Source organism: Eutrigla gurnardus (assembly GCF_963514095.1).
Source record: "Eutrigla gurnardus genome assembly, chromosome: 11".
NCBI lineage: Eukaryota > Metazoa > Chordata > Actinopteri > Perciformes > Triglidae > Eutrigla > Eutrigla gurnardus.
Genome location: NC_139925.1, coordinates 18,550,694 through 18,569,732, shown reverse-complemented (window position 1 = coordinate 18,569,732; position 19,039 = coordinate 18,550,694). Strand labels below are relative to the sequence as shown.

Below are 19,039 nucleotides of genomic sequence, written 5' to 3'. Positions count from 1 at the left end.
ATCTAGATGTATTACGTTAAGATAGTAAGACATGTGCAAAACCACACTTAAAAAAGTCAGAAACACTACATACCTTATATTTTTCCTTAAAAAAAAAAAAAAAAAAAAAACAGGCATAGTTAATTATCAGCATAGTTGCTGATTGAAATTCTCCATCCACTAATCAATTCACTGAGTAATCATTTCAGCTCTAGTCACTGATGATGTCAAAAAAACATCTAATTGGAACTTAATGGCCTTAACCGAGTCCATTTGTTTTGTCTTCCCCGATGAACACATCACAATGGCTTCAGGAGGATGAGGAAAGCGAGTCATTGTGTCCTTAAAAAAAACTGTGAAAAAAGATGATGTTCCTCATTCTAATGATCGATTACATACTGCTTGGTTTAACTACTATGGCAACCACACACTCAAACTTCCTTACACACTCGCACAGAAAGAAAAAGTGCACATTCATCATGCAACTTGGCCTTGTGGTGTCACCAACCCTCCGGACAGAAACGCAATCACAACAGCCTTTTTCAGCCGAGCAGCGGACACTTTGTGGTCCTCACTCGTTACCCGCTCAGTGAACGGCAGCCTGATGAACTGAACCGAGCTGACACTCTGTAATGAAGCGCAGCGCCGACACACGCACATATACACACACACAACAAAGGTTTTAGTGTTGAGATGAGAAGCAACAGCAGCACTATGATGCAACTACAGAAGGACACATGAAGATCAGCAGACACCAGGGCCCGGCATGTGATAACAGTATATTAGAGACTAATGACAGTAGATCCTTACAACTCAGCTCACTAATTGTCAATATTATTACTTCAAAAAATGACATGAGTGGCAGGAACACAATATGATCCCAGAGCTCTAAAACACTGAACATGTTCGTTTTTGACAAGTTTGATACTTGAAGCTACTAACCCTTCTCTCAAGAGGCTTTGCTTCACAACTTGCTTGGTTAACAGCAAAACATGTTTTTCTATCACACACTGAGTAAACATGGGGCTACAGCTGCCAAACTACTGAAAGCTCTGGCCTGACTCCCCTCCAGCTCATTAGAATATCCCCAGGACATTAGCCAATCATTAAACTACCAGCGAATTACTCGGGTCACAAATCCCTCCTTCCTACTCCTCTCCTCTACCATCTACCTTTGGTCACAGTGGCTGACTGTCCAAAGGTCCTCTCTGGAGCTGCTGCAGTCACCCCGAAGACAAGACCTGCACAGAGTCTGTAAAAACCTGGACTCAAGGAGTTATGATCAGGTACAATTCACAGCGGAACAGAACGTATTCCAACAAATTCAGCAAAGCTACATTGTTCCTCTTAAAAATTCACCTACACAGCAAAATATTCAAAAAGACGCACCACAAAATCGAAGGGAAATATCCATCAGTTCAGAAGTAATCTTGACGTTTTAAATCATTTTAGGCTCAAAGTTTCCAAAGCTCAACCTGCAATGTTTGAATTGATGGATCCAGCAATGGGACAGGCAGGGTGGAAGACATCCAGATAAATGTGCTGCAATCTCCGTCTTACCAACCCACTCTAGTACCAATGTCAAATATCTATTTCCTTACGTCAGCATGAAAGTAAAAGCTATTTGCGATGCCGTTTTCACCCTCAAAAGCACCTTGTAGCAGTGAACACCTCTCACACTGGTGGAGGTGTCACTGTCCGGCTCCAAGCCACAGCAGATAAACTGTCCAACAATGACAAAAAGGTGGAGGCATATATACCCTGTTCCTTCCAGTGCTTTGCTGCAGGCTTGCACTCCTTTATGTCCATAGAGTCGTTCTCCATGCCGTCCGATCAGCAAACACACATTCCAGACAGAGAGGGACTAGGCAAGAGGCAGTCAATGTGTGTCTGCATGTGTGTTCGGCCGCAGGAGGAGGAAGAGGAGAAGGAGGAGGAAGAATAAGAGGGAGGAGCAAGGCTTCCTGTTGGGCAGACGACTGCAGCAAGCGAATGAACTCCCTCCCGTCAGCTGACTGTCTGCTGCCAGTGCTCTGACGCAGCAACTATAAACGTCTCTGCCTCACCCCCCTTCCTCTCTGCTCAGGCTTTTTGGCATGCCCTGCCTTCCTTCATTTCTTCCACGCCCGATCTGATCTTCCCTTTCCCCTCCTTTCTCGCTCTCCAACTGCCACCCCCCATTTTCCTCATGCTTTATCTCTCCCCTTCTTTCCCATGATAAACCCTCCTTCTGCAGAAGAAGCAGTAAGAAGGAGCAGATGAATGATTTCAATCCATCCATGTGAAACTGATTGAGTTTTATTAGCTGTACCAGTCAGCATCAACGGGAACCTGCACATTTTATCAAAATTACAAAAAGTGAAAAAACATTGCTGTACTTTCATATATATGTAGACAATTCCACCACCGAACAACACTGCTTGTAGAGGGTTTTATATGATGGCTTACAGCCTGTAGGGATGGTTGTCAACTGTGAAGTTCTGAAAGACAGCAAAACATATCTGTTTGGATTCCTAATGTTAAAGCCTGCAGTTAATTATTATTTTCCTTGTTTAGTAGATCGGTCGATGAAATTTCAGAATATTAACAATACATGTTTTGACTGACCAACAGTCCAAAATCTTTGGTTTACAATGATATAAAAACAAAGATGAGCAGCAAACTGTCCCGGCTTTAGAGTTAATTAATTAGTTAATCTTTTTTTTTTTAAGTTACAATTCAAGTGCAAGTTTTTTTTACAATATTTGTTTATTTAATACTTTATCTTCTTTTGTTAAATCATGTTTCTATTTTTCAAAGTAATCATATTCATATCATAAATTCTAAAAGTAATTTTCTATCAGTACTAAAATACCATTTAGATACATTTCATGCAACACCCACACCACACTGCTGAACTGGCTGAACAAGCATTGTGGGGGTACAAATAAAAAATAATGAATGTTTTTCTGCCAAATAGTTTCAAATGCATCAAGATTTATGGCCATTATGTTGGTAGCATCCTGATGACTGCAAATATAATCACCCCATCAGAAGAAATGGATCCGTCAGTAACAGGGAGCACTCACACTCCACCAAGCGTACCTCGCCCAGGCACGACTGAGCCTAAAGTCCAGATTGTTTGTGCGAGCGCTCCGTTCCGTACTTAAGAACGGTGCGCTTCCTCGGCCCGGCACGCTTGGAAGAGGTGGATTTGAGTACGGTACGGTTCATGCACACACGGTATCGCATGGCCCTGGTGTGAGTGCGCCCTAGACTTTATCATCCAAGTTGTAATTACTGACTTTATCCAGTAGAGGGTGTCCATCTCATTTTATAAACCCCTCTACCTCTCTTCCAGTCAAATTCAAAGGCCCTTGTGTGTATGAAGTAAAACAAAATTCATAATTTTTCTATGAATGACAGTAAAACCTGGATAATTTAACTTTTCCTCATAACACAATCCTGGACCAAGTTTTTTTTAATCTTTTATAATTGCATGCTATTCTAGAAATAAAGCTGAGGTCATGAGAGGGTGAACTGTGGTGGTGAAAGAGATGGTTACATAAAAAGAGAAGTACAGAGTGTGCTGCTTTGTCCTCAGAGTGACGAAGTGACCCTTCACTGTGATAACTTTGCTCTGCACTGCTTCACTTCTGATGACACCCGCAGAGTAAATATTCACACTGTAAAACTCTATAGACTACTGTAGAGATTATTGATTTGAGTTTTTATAATTTTTCCCTTCAAACTAATGTAACCCAAAAAACACAAATTTAAATATCAAACTGCATGTTAATTAAATCATTTGAACATATGACCAGGTACTGTAAATGTTGATTTGACAAAAAAAAAAAAAAAATAATAAATCCTTCCATCCTCAGTTTATGGGTGTAACTGTTTCACCTCAAATGGCAACATGTTTCTGCACCTTCTGGGTGTCTTCAGACTTAACATTTCTTGTGATTTGTCCAAAGTGTTGCTCTATTCAGGTAGGGGTCAAAGGTAAAGTCTAGTAGCACCAAAAAATAAATAAAAAATGAAAAAAGGTCAATAGTTAAAACAATACAAAATTAATAATTTATCAAGTAAAAATGTAATGATATTCAGTTTAAAATAACCTTGGGTCACATTTTTAAAATACATTTTGAACCATATTGGCTTAATCTACTAAATAAATATCAAATATGTAATTAATAAATTATTGGTTGTCAATAATGTTAACTTTGGGCTGAGTTGTCTGAAAAAAGTTAACCATATTAGGTGCTGGTTATTGCAGTGACAATTTTTAACATTCATTTGCTTATTTAAAGTTTCTGTAACATTATCTGCACTTTCAATTTTAACTCATAAAAAAACATTAACGGTAAAGGTTGATAATAGCTGACTGTTGGTCAAACAAAACAAATAATTTGACGAAGTCGCCTCCAGCTCTGAAAAAATATTAGGAAACTAACCTATTTTCTTACATTTTAAATGAAACTAAAATAATCAGCAGATTTTGCTAAGGCATAAAAAACATCCAAGTGAAAAAGGGTATTACAAAAGTTGCCAAAATGTTAGTATCAGTAAGATACCTTATTCAGATTGATAGCAAAAAACTCAACGAATGAAGTTAGCTGCTCTCAGCATGAAGGAAGATTCAGCTCTGCACCTCAAGTTGTATAATGAAGAAGCATTTGCTGAGTGGTTTCTGGGTCGGAGAACCCTTTGTGGGCCTGCCAGTGTCGCAATGCAGGGAGGAGGAGGAGGCTTTAATTAACGGGAGATCCCTCCGACACACACACACACACACACACGCACACGCGCACGCGCACGCGCACGCGCACGCGCACGCACACACACGCAGCGTCTGCAGCCATGTCCTCCTGCTCCATTTACACGGTGGCTGTCTGCACCACTGTGGATGGCATTAATATGAGTGTGTAAATATAACTGATCAATATCTGGATAAATAAAAGCCTTTCACTAAAATGAAGACTAAGCAGCGTTGTCTTCAGAGAGACAGCGGAGCCTTGGGGGGCTATTCTTCTCTTTCTAAAAGCCCTGAAGAAGGCAGCTCTGCATCGGTCTGACACATTGTCTCCGATATATAATTACATCAGGTTTTTCTTTTTATCTCACAGTTACCTCAGTGTTTATTATGTTTATACATCAACATCGGGAGATTTAGCAATTTATCAATAGCATGAATTATGTCCACAATAGAGGAAAAACACCTCCCAAAATCCCACAACAGTCCTCCTTAATGGTTCAAAACTCAAAGATAATAATTTGAATGTGATATTTGCCACTTCTTTGATCTGGGTCAGTTTTCTTTGGGAAATTAATTTTCTATACGGTGGAATGAACTTACTAGTGAATCATGAGCACCAAAGATTGTTTTAATTTATCTCATTAATGTTACGTTTGTTGTCATAGATGACAGCTACTTTGGATCTAACAGACAATGTTAATGTGTTATTTATTATATCAAACAAAGTTCAAATTCACCAGTTAAAAATAAATAAATAACTCACCTAAGGTAAATATTTTGCTTACTTACTAGACAATCATCACCCCTATAATCATTACAGATCAAGTTACTGGCACAGAAGTTGATATTCAGTATTTAGCATGAGTTACATAAAATCTGATGTAATCATGTATTACAGGGTGTGGAGATTGCAAACCACATAAATCAGAGTCAGTAACAGGGTGTGGCTGGTAGCGCTGAGTGTATGCAGTTGTGAGTGTGTGGTTGTGAGTGGGTGTTGGGGTCTATAAAGTGGGGTTGGGTTTCAGGTTGGCATCTCAAGTTAATTCCAGAGCAGAGAAGCTAAATCCCTTTTGAAAAATTAACATCTATATCCCACAATTTCTCATTTCTGCTCATCATGCATAAAATATCTTAAATATTTTGTACGTCTCCCCCAGATAATTTAAGCTAAAATACAATAAAAATTGTGTCTCATTTCCAACAGAACAGAAATAAAAATGACAAATGTCATCACATTTTACTTACCACATGTTAAAATGTAAAAATAAGATGATCAGATACACAGAAATCGTCATTCTAATGAGATAAAAATGCACAAAATGCAGCAAAAGCAAAAAGGTTGAATCACAATGGAACACACAACCACACAAGTTAAACCAGGCTTTACAAAATGCGAGGGTTAATTATCAAAGAATGCAAAAAGGGACAATGCAAGAAAGGAAAGGTGACACTAAGGAGAAAGTGATGGGATCTGAAGTAAATACAGGCTTTTGGTTGGGTAGCTGGGGAAAAAGATAACTGAAGAGAAAAAAAAAGTGAAGATGAAAATTATGCCGATGAACAGGGAAGTGCCGGTGAAAACTGAGTTGGATGTGGGGGGATGATTCCATGCCAGAAATGGTTTATTTTACCTGCTGTTATGTTCACGTTTGGCATCTTTAACACTTTGCCGGCCTGCATGCTCTTCTTAGCGACCGCCTCCTCTGGTTTGCAGACAGGGGAGTGGATGAGCGGAGCTTGGGGTGGAGGCGTCTGAATGTCGAGCTTCTCCAGCTCGGCCTTGCTTTTTTGTGGGGAGGCCTGGGTGAGAATGCGATAGGAGCTCTGACTTGGAGCCTCCTCTTCAACCTCTGGAGGTGGGGCTAATTTTGTCACAGGTGGAGCTGAAAATGCAGGCACATCTTTCTGCCCAAAGCTTAGATCATCATCCATGGGGATCTCTGGGGGCTTGGAGGAGGCAAACTTGGAAGTATCGAGAGCCTCAAGAAACTCATCAATAACACCTCTGGGTGGTCGCTCAATAAACTCAAACTCCTCAGAAGAGACTTCATGCTCAGAGACCTCCTCAGCCAACTCTGGCTCCTCCACCTCCATCTTCTGCTCCATCTTCTCCATTTCCACCTGGAAACTGGCAGGGTTCTTGGCCATAGCTTCCAGGACTGGAGACAGGGAGTCTGCTGTTGGCGACTCTGAATCTGAATCCTCAGCGGGGGTCTTTTTGCTCTGGAAGTCAAGAGGCTCAAACTTTTCAGTAATATTGGGAGAATCGTGCCCTGAAAACCAATCTTTCTCCTCGATTTTGACTGGTTCATCTTCTTTGACCTTAGTGGGGATGGTTTCCTCCGCTTCTTTGACAAGATCAAATGCGCCAAAGCTTTGGTCTTCATCTTCATCTTTTACTTTGTCAGCCGCTCTCACTTCCATCTGCTCAGTCATCTCTTTCAGCAGGGACACTTTAGCATCAAAGGCAAATGGGTTGTTGACTGAAAGATTGATTGGAGGATTGGGCGACTCCATCATCCTCCGTTCAAGGATGGGACTCTGCTCCTCTGGGCTTCCCTCTGAGGAGCCCGAGTCCATTTTGTCGGGGTTGAGTGGGGAAGATTTCAGGATGTCTGGAAGAGACGGTGGCAGAGCAGAATCTTCTTCTTCCTCTTCATCGTCGTCTTTCAGACCAGATGAGAACTGATTCACTGACTGCATGAGCGAGTCAGCATCCATCTTGCCTGTCTCAAATGTTTTCCCCTCGTCTAAGAAAGATGATGGGACTTCCTGGGATTCTCCAGTCTGGCCATACTGGACCAAATCTGGAGTTGGACTCTCTGACATTTTTGAGGCCCTGCTGTCAGACTTGGAGTCTCCAAAATGGGAGTAGCCACTGTCCGCCAGTGGTGAATAGCCTTCAAATGGGTTATTATTCTTCTTCACCTCATACATCAGGTCATCATCTTCATCAGACTGGTTGTCATGTAGGTCTGGTTCATACCTAGTAGGGCTAATGGGAACTGTGTCCTTGGAGAAGGTATCCATGGAGATCTTGGAGTTGTCTTGAGATGCTAGCAATGGTGAATCCCAGTGCTCTGTTGGGTTAGAGGAGGCAAAGTGAGACTCAGGAACCTTCATCTGGGGGTTGACAGGGGAAGGGCCAGTGGAGGACCTGTCTGAGCTAATCAGCTTCTCCTCAGGTGAAAAGGAAACCCCACTGTCTTCACACGGATTATGAGGCCCTGGGTCTTTACCTAAACTCAGGTAAGGACCAGCTAACGGATCTAGAAGGTCTTCCTTAATCTTACTATGACCTGATCCAGAGTCACCCTCTTCACCCACCCAAGGCATGTCCTTGGAATGAGTAGTGGGGGGTTCAGTGGAGAAGGAGCCCAAGGATGCAGCAAATCCCGAAGTAGGGGGCTGGTTGGGACTCTCAGTCAGAGAGAGCTCCTCCAGAGAGTCGGGGGAGTGAAGAGGAGAGAGTGGAGAGATGGGAGCAGGGGAATCACCCTTCTGCCCAAGTGCTTGAGTAAAGAGGAAGGAGGAAAAATGCAATACAGCACATATCAAAAGACATACTCCATTCCTTATAGTGCCCACCACACCTGGGTAAAACTGGTAAGGTAAGACCAGACAAGTCCTGCTAGAAGGTTGGCTGTGGCTGGTAGACGGTTCACACACACCGTTTGTTGAATGACAGACCAGTTCTGTTTATTCCAAAAAGTCAGTTCAAACAAGAGTTCAAAATAACCGCAAAGGGGTCAAGAATTCCAAAGTCAGTTTCTTGCTTTTTCTTTAATACTGAAGAAAAAAACTTGAGTTTTGAACCAATACTGAAGCTTAACTAATTTAGGCTGTTATGCGGGTAAAACCCAACAGACTATCCAGATTGTAAACTTTATTGAAACTTAAGTTTCAGTTACTGATGACTAAAGATTTGACACAAAGTGTATTCATTTTTATGACGTTAGTGGTCAGGTCATTCTAAAATATGAAAACTGAGTCGATATTAAAAATGGTCCAAATTCAATATTCAGAGCACGAATATATCGGCAAACAACTATTTGCCATGTCAAGATATTGTGGAGTAATGTCTACCTGAGCAGAGAATAGAGTCAATTTCCCTCGGTGTGTTGTAAGTAACATGAGCTTTGGAATCAAACAGGACTACAGCGTGGGGTCTCCAATGTGGTTTGGGAGAGCAGAATATCATCCACAGTCAGGATTTGGCAGCATTCGTCTTGTGGTCTGAATGTATCACCCTGGTTAAATGCTTGGTGGTAAAATATGCTTTTGACCCAGGTCTGGTGACAATAAACCATGCCCAAATCAGTGTTAGAAACACAAACTGTTAAGTGATGGTAGATAATGATTCCTCTCAAATAACTTTCATAAAATATTGTGTAATAGAATATATCAATATGGTTTCTGTCAATCACTGAGGAGAATCATTATTCCAACTATACTACTTGTGTAAGTTAATATCAATCTACTCTACAACAACCACATGTGAGTCACAATGCAACACAAGGCAAGCCAAAACATCCACTTTAGTGTTTAAGATATTAATTCGCAAGCATCGTAAATGCTGTAATAATAAAAATAGGTGACAAAAATCTACAGCTTCTTACAAGCAAAGGATCATTTTTGCCACTTGAATGACAAACGGGGGGGGGGGGGGGGGGTGAGCAAAAGAAACGGTTTAGGAAATAATATAGGAAGAGGACATGGGGAAATACAGCGAGCAGAGAAAACTTGCCTGTGGGGAATTGCATCAGAGGATGAGGCTGAGCGTTAGAAGGAGAAGGTACATCTGTGGAGGAAACAAGAGAAAGCAGCAGAAAGTGAGTTAAGTCAGCCTAGAAGAGAACGACTGAGGGGAGAGACAGATAGCATGTTCATTATAAAGAAATGTAGTTTATGATGTCCAAAGTCTAATGTTCGACCAGGTCCCTAAACTAGGTATGTCAGTAACTCTCAGCTGGGACATCTTAATTACAGCTTTAGTGTGTAGTTAAGGAAAGCCAAAGGGTGACACTTGGGTCCCTGCAGGGTATTCTTCACCCAGTTAAAATACTACTCCGGAAAAACAGAACTAAGGCTGGATATCAAAATTCAATCTGTTTTTTAAATAGCATGACATTCATAAGACGTAAGGTCATGTGTAATGGTGGATATAGCTCCATTCATGCCCATATGATTTGATCAATTACAATAATCAATAGCTTCAGCCCTAAAAGTATGTTTACATGTTTTACTCAAGTTCTGTCAGGTGTGTAAATTTGAGATTTGTAAAAAGGTTTAATTTGGTAGTGAGGGAAAGGACAGAACATCGGTGCCATAGCAAGACATAACAGACATGACAGCCTGCTATGGAGAAAAATAAAGAGGGTAGGAAGCATATGAAAGAGTACTACTGCCGTGATGCGACAAGAATAGAAAGAATTCCCCTCTGATCAGGAGGAAGTGATTATGTTAAGTGGTTTGTAATCCTCAGATTGCACAGAAGTGAGCAACAAGATGGCAACATGGGCAATTCAGCTGCATGCAAAGCAAGTTAATATACAGAAAAGAAAATATAATCAAAATAACATGAAATACTTTCATGGCATCAGCAGTTATGTAACTATCACAGCACATCGTTACACGTCAACACAACTTCAGTGATTTGATGAGTGAAGGGGAAACTTCATTTTGAAGTTTAACCAAAAACAGATGGCTCAAAGCAAACTGAGCTTATCAAATTGAGGAGGAATATTGCTGGTTTTTCTAACATTTTGATAAAACTGCATGTGGAGGCTAAAAGAATCGGGATGGTCCAAAGTAAGAGATAATAAAGACCAATAAATAACTACTCCTACTATGACTATATGTTATGGATAAGATCTGATGGAAGGTTCTCAAACTACAAACTTTATACACAAACATATTTTGGTGACATTCTGAATAGCTCATGAGTGTTGGAATGTTATCATTATTATGTCAACTTCATCACAGCAGCAAACTAATATTCAAAACACAAACAAAATACACCAACAGTGTATTTCACCCAGATTATAGTCCTTTGCTCAGCAAAACACTTCAATACTTCTGAATATCATTGCAAATTTTAAGCAAAATGGGTTAGACATTTCTTCTCAAGTGGGACAGAGTGCCTGTACAGGTAGAATCACACTATTTCTCTCTGAAAATCCATCTAGAAATCATAGAAGATAAAAAGACGCTCCTTATAATTGCAGAACATGCCTGAGAAAGTATTCCAGTGATAGATCTCTGTACATCCATGGGTGTACTGGAAACAGGAGCAGCTAAAAGCAAATTCTGCAGACTTGTAACAGTGCAAATTTGCCAAATTCTAAAGTAATATACAGGCAAGGTCAGTGTAAAATACTGAATCAATGGCAACATTAGTCATTAATAATTCCTGTTAAATGTATGATCCCCTCTTCAAGAACAAACATGTGTTGAACTGCCCAAGGCTTAAACCCTGAAGTCTTTAGGGAAATGCAGACAGGGAAAAGAAAGTTACAAGCAATTCAATTCAACTTTCAATTCAATGTTATTTATAGTGTCAAATCACAACAGAAGTCACCTCATGACACTTAACACATTGAGCAGGACTAGAATACGCTCAAGATTTCCAGAGTAAATACAATTTCAAAGTCCCAACATCACCAAGCAAGGCACTAGAGAGCGCTCCCTTTGCATTGAGCAGCTTCCACTGTGAATAGAAATCACGGTCGGACTCATACACTTCGCAGGTTCACAATAGATGATCAAAGTGGACAAAAATCAAAACTTTGACAATCATGATATTATTATATATAATTAAAAATCTTTATCGATTACAAGTACCAGTGCATTGTAAGTTGATTATCAAATTTGTTGGCATTAAGTATCAGAAGCTTCAGAGAATTAGTCTGTTATCCAAATTAATGCTGATGATATAATAATTTGGCCAAATTGATTCTTAATGGCAGGCCACTTTGTTTGGTTACCTCTGCTGTGGAGGTTTACATTCCATCCATGAAGAACACCTGTAGGATTGAACCAATAAAACAGGTTTAACATTAAATGGGCTGTAAGCTCATTCAGCGTCAGATTTCATGTGAATAAAAAAAATCCAACTATCTTTCCCAGTATAGTTCAACATATAAATCAGAGTTTTACATTCAGTCTGAATGCGACAAGATGCCTCAAAACAAACTTAGCGGATGTATTTTTCCTAATGCCTGTATGCAGAGGTTTCTTGTATGTTTGTGAAGGAACAAATACCTGAGAAGATGAGTTCTAGTCCATCATGTTTTTATAAAACAACTGGGTATGGTGACACATTATCAAATCTATCATAGGCTTAAGGCTGCAACTAACAATTAGAAAAACAGTCCAAAACCATAGACTGCATATAAGAAGTGCACGTAGATTCTGTTTGGCCATTGCCATCTTAGTTTTTGGGAATCACCAATGCTGAATAAGACAATTTTAGGTTACCAAAAACGTTACAATTAACATCAATGAACTGAAAAACACACTATGAAAGGGTTATATTTGCAAGACAAAAACAGGGATAACGCTGTAGTCGCGCCTAGTTAATCGCAAGGTAGCAACACCCCAAAGCATACCCTGCTTCTCTAGAATCAGAGTTGCGGAAGAGTTGCCCCCTGCTGGATGCAAATTTAAAAAAAGGCACTAGCGCATTGACTTCAGTTTTCAGACTTGCAGTTTGCCGCCTGTTCATAACCCAAAGACATTCAATTGAATAACCTATATTTAAACAGAGAAATGCAGGACAACTTAATGAGGGGCTGAAAACAGTCCAAATTTTTGAATGAAAAATAACTAACGATTAATCCATCAAAATAGTTTGCGATTATTTGTCTGTTGATAAACGAATTGATAAGTTGACTAATTGTTCCAGCTCTATAAAAGTTAACTGTATGGTTTAATATTGAGCTATAAGAGACACTTATTTGAAGGAGCATTGATGTCTGCTCCAGATATTCAGAATTATGATTTGAAGAGTCATGAAACAAAAAAGGTTGTAAAGCACATTCAGGTTGCAATCAAAATGGAGAGTCCAACAATCTGTAGAGTATATCGTGTTATAAGTGAATAGACTCTTAAGAGATAGACTACTTACAATAGTAACTGGGCCAACCTGAGCAAATGTAACCAGATTAAAGTCAACATCACATGCCATCCTAAACATAGCTGGGAACAATGGACACTACCTTCTAGCTGCAGACAGTTAAAACCTGCAGCATGCAGCTAAAGCTTTTAAAGTCTTGTTCATATATTTGCTGATACATTTAAACAAATTGGTTACCACTGTGACCATTTACAAGCCTAGTAAAGATTCCAACAAAGGGAAAAGGTACAACATACACTTTGCATTTTGTTGGTATTAAATTCAAATTATATTTTCTTCTGCTTTGAAGCTGCAATTTGAAAATGTTGATCTTAAAATATAAGGTGAATACATTCATTCCTGTTTATATCTGCATCAAATTATTATTATTTTTTTAAAGATGATGGGATTTATTTGGGGGGGGGGGGGGGGGGGGGGGCAAAGATCAGCTGGAACTGGAGAAGTCGGGACTGGGTGTCAGCTGGTTGAGGTTCAGCTCAGCTTACTATGGTCCTGGTCAGGTAACAGGTGATACATATCAGTGGGAATTAACACTGTGTAGTACTACATTACAGTCCTAGATGGTTCATATGTCACCAAGCATTTAAATTAAATAATGAAGTCATCATGTCCTAACCTGTGGAGTGTCTTTTAGGGTTTCTCTGTCCTCAATTAAAATAAGAAAATAGGATGATGACCATGACTACTGGATCATTTCTATCAGAGTTTTATCAGCAGGAATGTCATTACAAAATTGTTATTTAACCATTTTCTGACATTTAAGAGACCAAACAATTCAAAGAAAAGAACATTATAGATGAATCGATAATTTAAAAAAGAAGAAGATATTATTTCAACTTTATCAGCAAGCCCTCTTAAACTATATCAATTCATTTTGTCTACTTCAATGAAATCTCCAGAATTGCAACCAGGAGTTGTTCCCTTTGTCTCTGAACTCAGTGGGAATTGAACCTCTGATTCTGCCCGTTTAACTGCCTGGCTCTCCAAACTAAAAAGGTATTTGTGTGTCCCTAAAGCTATAAGTAACTTGAGGAATGCTTTTACAGCTCGGCAGTGATATATGACTTCAGGTCAACAACTCACCTGCTGCCTTCTTGTAAAATAAAGAACTCAATGTACAATTCTCAAGTTCCTGCTGGTTTACGTAACTCTATTATTTATAAAAAAGATTGTACGAAAGTTAAGTCAGCCAGCACAGGTTACTTTGAACTGCTGGTTAGTTTAATGACAGACAGAATAGCTGCAGTCACAATTGATTTCCTTGTCTCTGGTACAGTCTCTCTACACTCTACAAACCAACAGTTATGTAATTATAGTGGGAAAAATCCCACTGAGATGTGTTTATTTTCCTGACTCTTTGATATTCAGCAGTTTTGGGGGAAAGAGCACACAAAAACCACAATTTTTAGTATTCTGATTCAGTTTTGTTTCATGCATTTCATCTGTAATGGTCTTGTCTACAGAGCACACAGACTGGAAGGGAAACTGGCCTCCAGCTAAAACCAAACCAATTTGGACAAAAGCGTCTGCTAAATGACCTAAATGTAAATGTAAATCTAACTGAATTTGGTCTGGATCTCCACCCTTTAATAACTTTTACCTCAACTGCTGACATGACCTGATAATATTCAGTTTTCTATCCTTATCCAAGTAGTGCCGAGTCTGATATCCACGTATAATCTCAACCTCTGGCTTTCCTGTTGTTGCTACCCAATAAATGGCAGAGAAGTTAGTTAACTCAAATCGTTATTGGTCTTTAAAATGTATAAATTAGACTGCATCACAATCTTGATATTTACCAAAATTAAATAAGCTTGTTCAGGCACATTTAATAATGTCTTCTTTTGTAAGAAAACTAAGTTTACAATTCTTAAGGTTTCAAAAAAGTACCAGAGTCTCAAAAATGTGTAGGACTTTCCAATGTTACATCTTCAAAACACAAACAACAAAAAGTCCAACATCCAAAGATATTCACTTTTCAATGATAAAGAAAAGCAGCAGGTTTTTGTCTCTTTTTTTGTTAGGGGATGGGGGTTAAAGCTAGAACCAGAGAATATTTCCACTATTTTGCTTAAAACAACTAAAGCTCATATTTCTCTGGAATGATTAATCAAGCTTTAAACATTTTCAAACAATTAAAATAAATCACAGAAGAGCTTCTTAACAATTCTGGCGACAGTAAGAAGCTATTTTTACCATAAGACCTTACATTGTCAAGCTATTTCCTGCTCCACAAATCCACTGGGTGAATTTGCCGTAAAATGGCAGATTTCAGTGTTAAGGCCCTAAAATCAGTTTCAGCACAACATGGGTAAGTATCATCAGCTCTGGAAACACTAATCACACCGATAAAAGGCTAGATTTAAAAAGGGATCAACGTTTGGTTCTCATCAAATTTTGGAGTTTGACTAACTTCTAGAATTAAAACCAGTTGCTGTGTTGGCGGAGTAAAAACAACAGATAGAAACCGCCTGGTGTGGTTGATTTGGATTTAGGGTGTCTGGCTCTGAAGCACTTAACCCCACTTATGTGTCGCCTTCACCAGGACACAGAGAAAACAACAACACTAGATAACACACACACACATTGCGCTTTAAGCCGCCGTGACTTGTGTCTGACATCTCCCATCTCCATCTAATCCACCTGACCACATCACAAGCTCTTCACAAACGGACACTGACGGATGTAGGTGACCCAAAAATAAGATGTAGGCTGGCGCTGATTGTCGATTAACCAACCTGTCAGTCAGGCTGTTAGTTGGGGCCGAGGGTGGAGAAAACTCACTTTGAACACCTTTTTAGGGTGATCTGTGAGGTAAAGTCACTGCAGGACTCATTGGATCAGATGCATGTTCAGAGAAGAAAGGTTCATTAAAGACAATAGAGGAAAGAATGTGTGGGGTGATATAGGAATGAAGGTCCATTTACCATATCCGGCTGCAAATTCCTATTTGTTTCCCCCAGACAATGTTGCATTACCAGTCTTTGACACCGAGTTTGAACTATATTTCATTCAATTATGTCATTAATTGACGATGTGTGGCGGACCTATATGTCAGGTAATGTAAGAGAATGATTACTGGGGTTGAGTATCTACATTTATCGATCAATCATTTGGTCAATAAGAAGTCAGAAAGAGGTGAGTGACGGCAAATTTGCCGTTATAAAATAAACTTAAACTGTCTAAATTAAGATTTAAATGTACTATCTGATCATCGAAAGAAGTGGAAAAAAAAATGTTCTTTTAGTTTCTGATACTCCTCAAGTGTCAGGTACCATTTCCTAAAGCCTGTGACAAACTGACAATTGACTGAGCAATATGATTATTAAATAATGCATGGTTCTCCCTCAAAACTGTATACTATTGAATTTACAATGCTGAAAAATATAATGTGATACGAGTCCCTACTGGGCTATATAGGCTTTTGCATCACATGTCAACAATTCTTGGTAATATTTGACATATTATCCTCAGATCGTGGCATGGTACAATTATATAGACACACAATGAAAGATATTTTTTTAAATCATACATAACCAGAATTTCTAAAAGTACTGGTAAACACAAAGAGGGCACTCCTTACAAGCAAAACAGTGCAAATAACCAAACTGAAATGTTTAATCAGTTACTTTCAAAAAGAAAAAACAGCGATGAAGACCATCTAAAAAGAGGAAACCAATTTAAAAACAAACAGAAACCTCATCCTGTAAATATTCTAAAGTGTGGGGAAATATGAATGATTTTTTTATTGTCTTTTGTTCAGACGTATGACTGCACTGCTTTGACTAGAGCTCATGGCTTATCCAACTTCAAGTGGGCCTTGCCAAGCGGCCCCACCCTTCATTTGCTGTCCATGCCTGGAGGAGGCTAGACAGGCCTGTTAACCTGCTATCTGCCACATCCCAATAAACAACAATAACAGCATCAGCTCAGGACACACAATGAAAGTCCAAACATTACAAAAAACGCCACTTGAAAATCATTCAGACTTGTAAAAGCACCATAAAGGGGATACAAGAAGGCTCTCAGGCCTCTCTGGCCACATTGTTTTACGGATTTAGGGTGTTGGTTTGGGTGGAGACGAAGGGGGTGGATGACTGAAAACAGGCCGGCAACAGAGCAAAAAATATAACACTGATTGAAGGCGCTGACGTTAGTCTGGAAATAATATGGAAAAGCTGGGAAGCCGACAGGGAGTGGACGCAGAACGGATTCCTTTGTTGTGACTAAGCTCTTGGTTACAGCTTTGGTAAAACCGTGCTAAACGAGATTCCATTATCGGACAGCTCCTGATCCCACGTGCTGTTTTTTCCCTACTTAATTCATCCGCCATGATATAAAGTCCATCTCACATAATCTCATAGCTATGTTCACCCATATCGCCATATTTCAGGTGAATAAACGATTATGTTATTACGTTAGCCTCCTGAAGTCAACCTGACACCGGACAAGAGGAACCTCACACCATCGAGCTTGCCCCATTATTGAGTTTTGTATTTCAGCGAAGCGATACGCGGCTACCCGATAGAATTTCAGCACTTTTATTTTTTGTTGTCGTTTGCGCTTACACTGACAAAAACGCCCGTGTCCGATAATGGAATTGAGCTAGCAACTTGTTAGCGAAAGCGGTCACGCAGCGGGTAGAGGCACGGGGCAGATGGGCGCTGCACAGTGACACAATGAAAAATATGACGCTGGGATAAATCAAATATGTCCCTGTGAACTGTTTAATAAATGGCTGATATGAGCTTAAAGGAGCAAGTAGTTAACACGCCGCCGAAGGCTTAAAATGGTGCAATTGTGCCACCTCATCCAGGCAACAGTTCACATTATGCTTCCTGCCGTTTATTTGTCAAAACAGGTGGGCCGCATCTCTACAACACAGCAAAACCTGGGCTAACCTGTTAGCCTTTTTTCAACGGGAAATCCGGGCAAAAATACTGAACGTAATTTAGAAAGCCATATATACACACACTCATACACACGTAAAAGTGTGTTTTTCCTCATCCATCGGGAATCCAACTGTCAAACGGCAAGTTCGCCTATGACGAATCGGCTCCCCTCAGGGGTAGCATCACTAGCTAAGCGGCTAACCTCACCGTGACAGAACATAAATTGTAACAAATCCGGACAAACATTGTTGATACGATTTAACGTACACTGGTGAATAAAGTTGTTTAAAGCGACACGTGTGTCGTTTGGTCCACGCTAATTTATCTCCGTGTCGGCGCCTGTATGAGCAGACAATGCTAACCACGTTCAGATGTAGCTTACAGAACGGTTAAAGATGTAACCGTTAATACTGTTCAACTAAACGTTACCAATAACATAGCGGTGCTAAACATATACATTTATTCGTTTGTTTAAATTGCTAAAAGTCGCTCCAATATTAATTTATACTATTTTTTCATGTTTAGACACTTACAAGATGCTGGAGCTGGTGGTTCCTCTGTCACCGCAGGTTGCGCTGCTGACTCTGCGGGGGCTGGGGCTGCTTTCCTGGGTTCAGCCGCTGGGAGGGCGTCGCTCACCGGGGTAGGTTCTGGCTCAGGGGCAGCCTGTGGCTCCGGTACGATCTTTGTACTCTCGGGTTCGGCTTTTGGGGCGACAACTTCAGGCTCTTCGGTAATTAAAGAAGGGATGTCATGAACAAAAGAAAAGCTGGTGGAGTCTGGGATGGCAGTCTCCGGTTCGGGTTCTGGCACCGATACCGGTTCCGGCTCAGTTATGAGGACAGGCTCTGGTAACGTTAGTGACTCCTCTTGAGAAGCGAAGCACGCGTCTGTGAACTCGTGTGGCGTTGTATCTTCAGCTAGGTGGCGGTCCAAGGCGTCCTGAGCCCCGCCGACCAAGTCTACAATATCATCCATGCTGAAGAGGTCCTCTTTGGGCTTCTCTAGGTCGGAGTCCGGCTCGGCCTGGTAGTGGTGCACCTCGTCACTGAACAGAGGAGTAGTGGAAGAGACGTGCTCACTGTCTGCCATTTTTCTTTTTTTCCCCAAACTGTCTTCTGAGGTGGAAAAAGTTTCAAATCCAGAAAAATTCTAGACTCGGTTTCCTAGTGTTACAAACTGCCACCTGGGAAAATATGAAACTGCACCGGTTACTTCCTCCGGTACGTCTGCTCTTGACACCGGATAAAGTTGGACAAGTGCGCCACACGACAGTTCAGTCGAACCCGAGTC

At 40.3% G+C, this 19,039-nt stretch overlaps 1 protein-coding gene across 1 annotated transcript in view; it reads right to left on the bottom strand.

The window, feature by feature from the left end:
- The window catches only part of LOC311020480 (uncharacterized protein), a 31,762-nt gene extending 12,723 nt beyond the window's left edge, over positions 1-19,039 (bottom strand). Inside the window, exons 1-3 of the mRNA XM_084020525.1 lie at positions 18,280-19,039; positions 9,465-9,518; positions 6,349-8,229 (exon numbers count right to left, since the gene is read on the bottom strand). Coding sequence (XP_083876651.1) covers positions 6,349-8,229; positions 9,465-9,518; positions 18,280-18,838 — 2,494 coding nt within the window. The 5' untranslated portion in view covers positions 18,839-19,039. The remainder of the gene's footprint in view (positions 1-6,348; positions 8,230-9,464; positions 9,519-18,279) is intronic.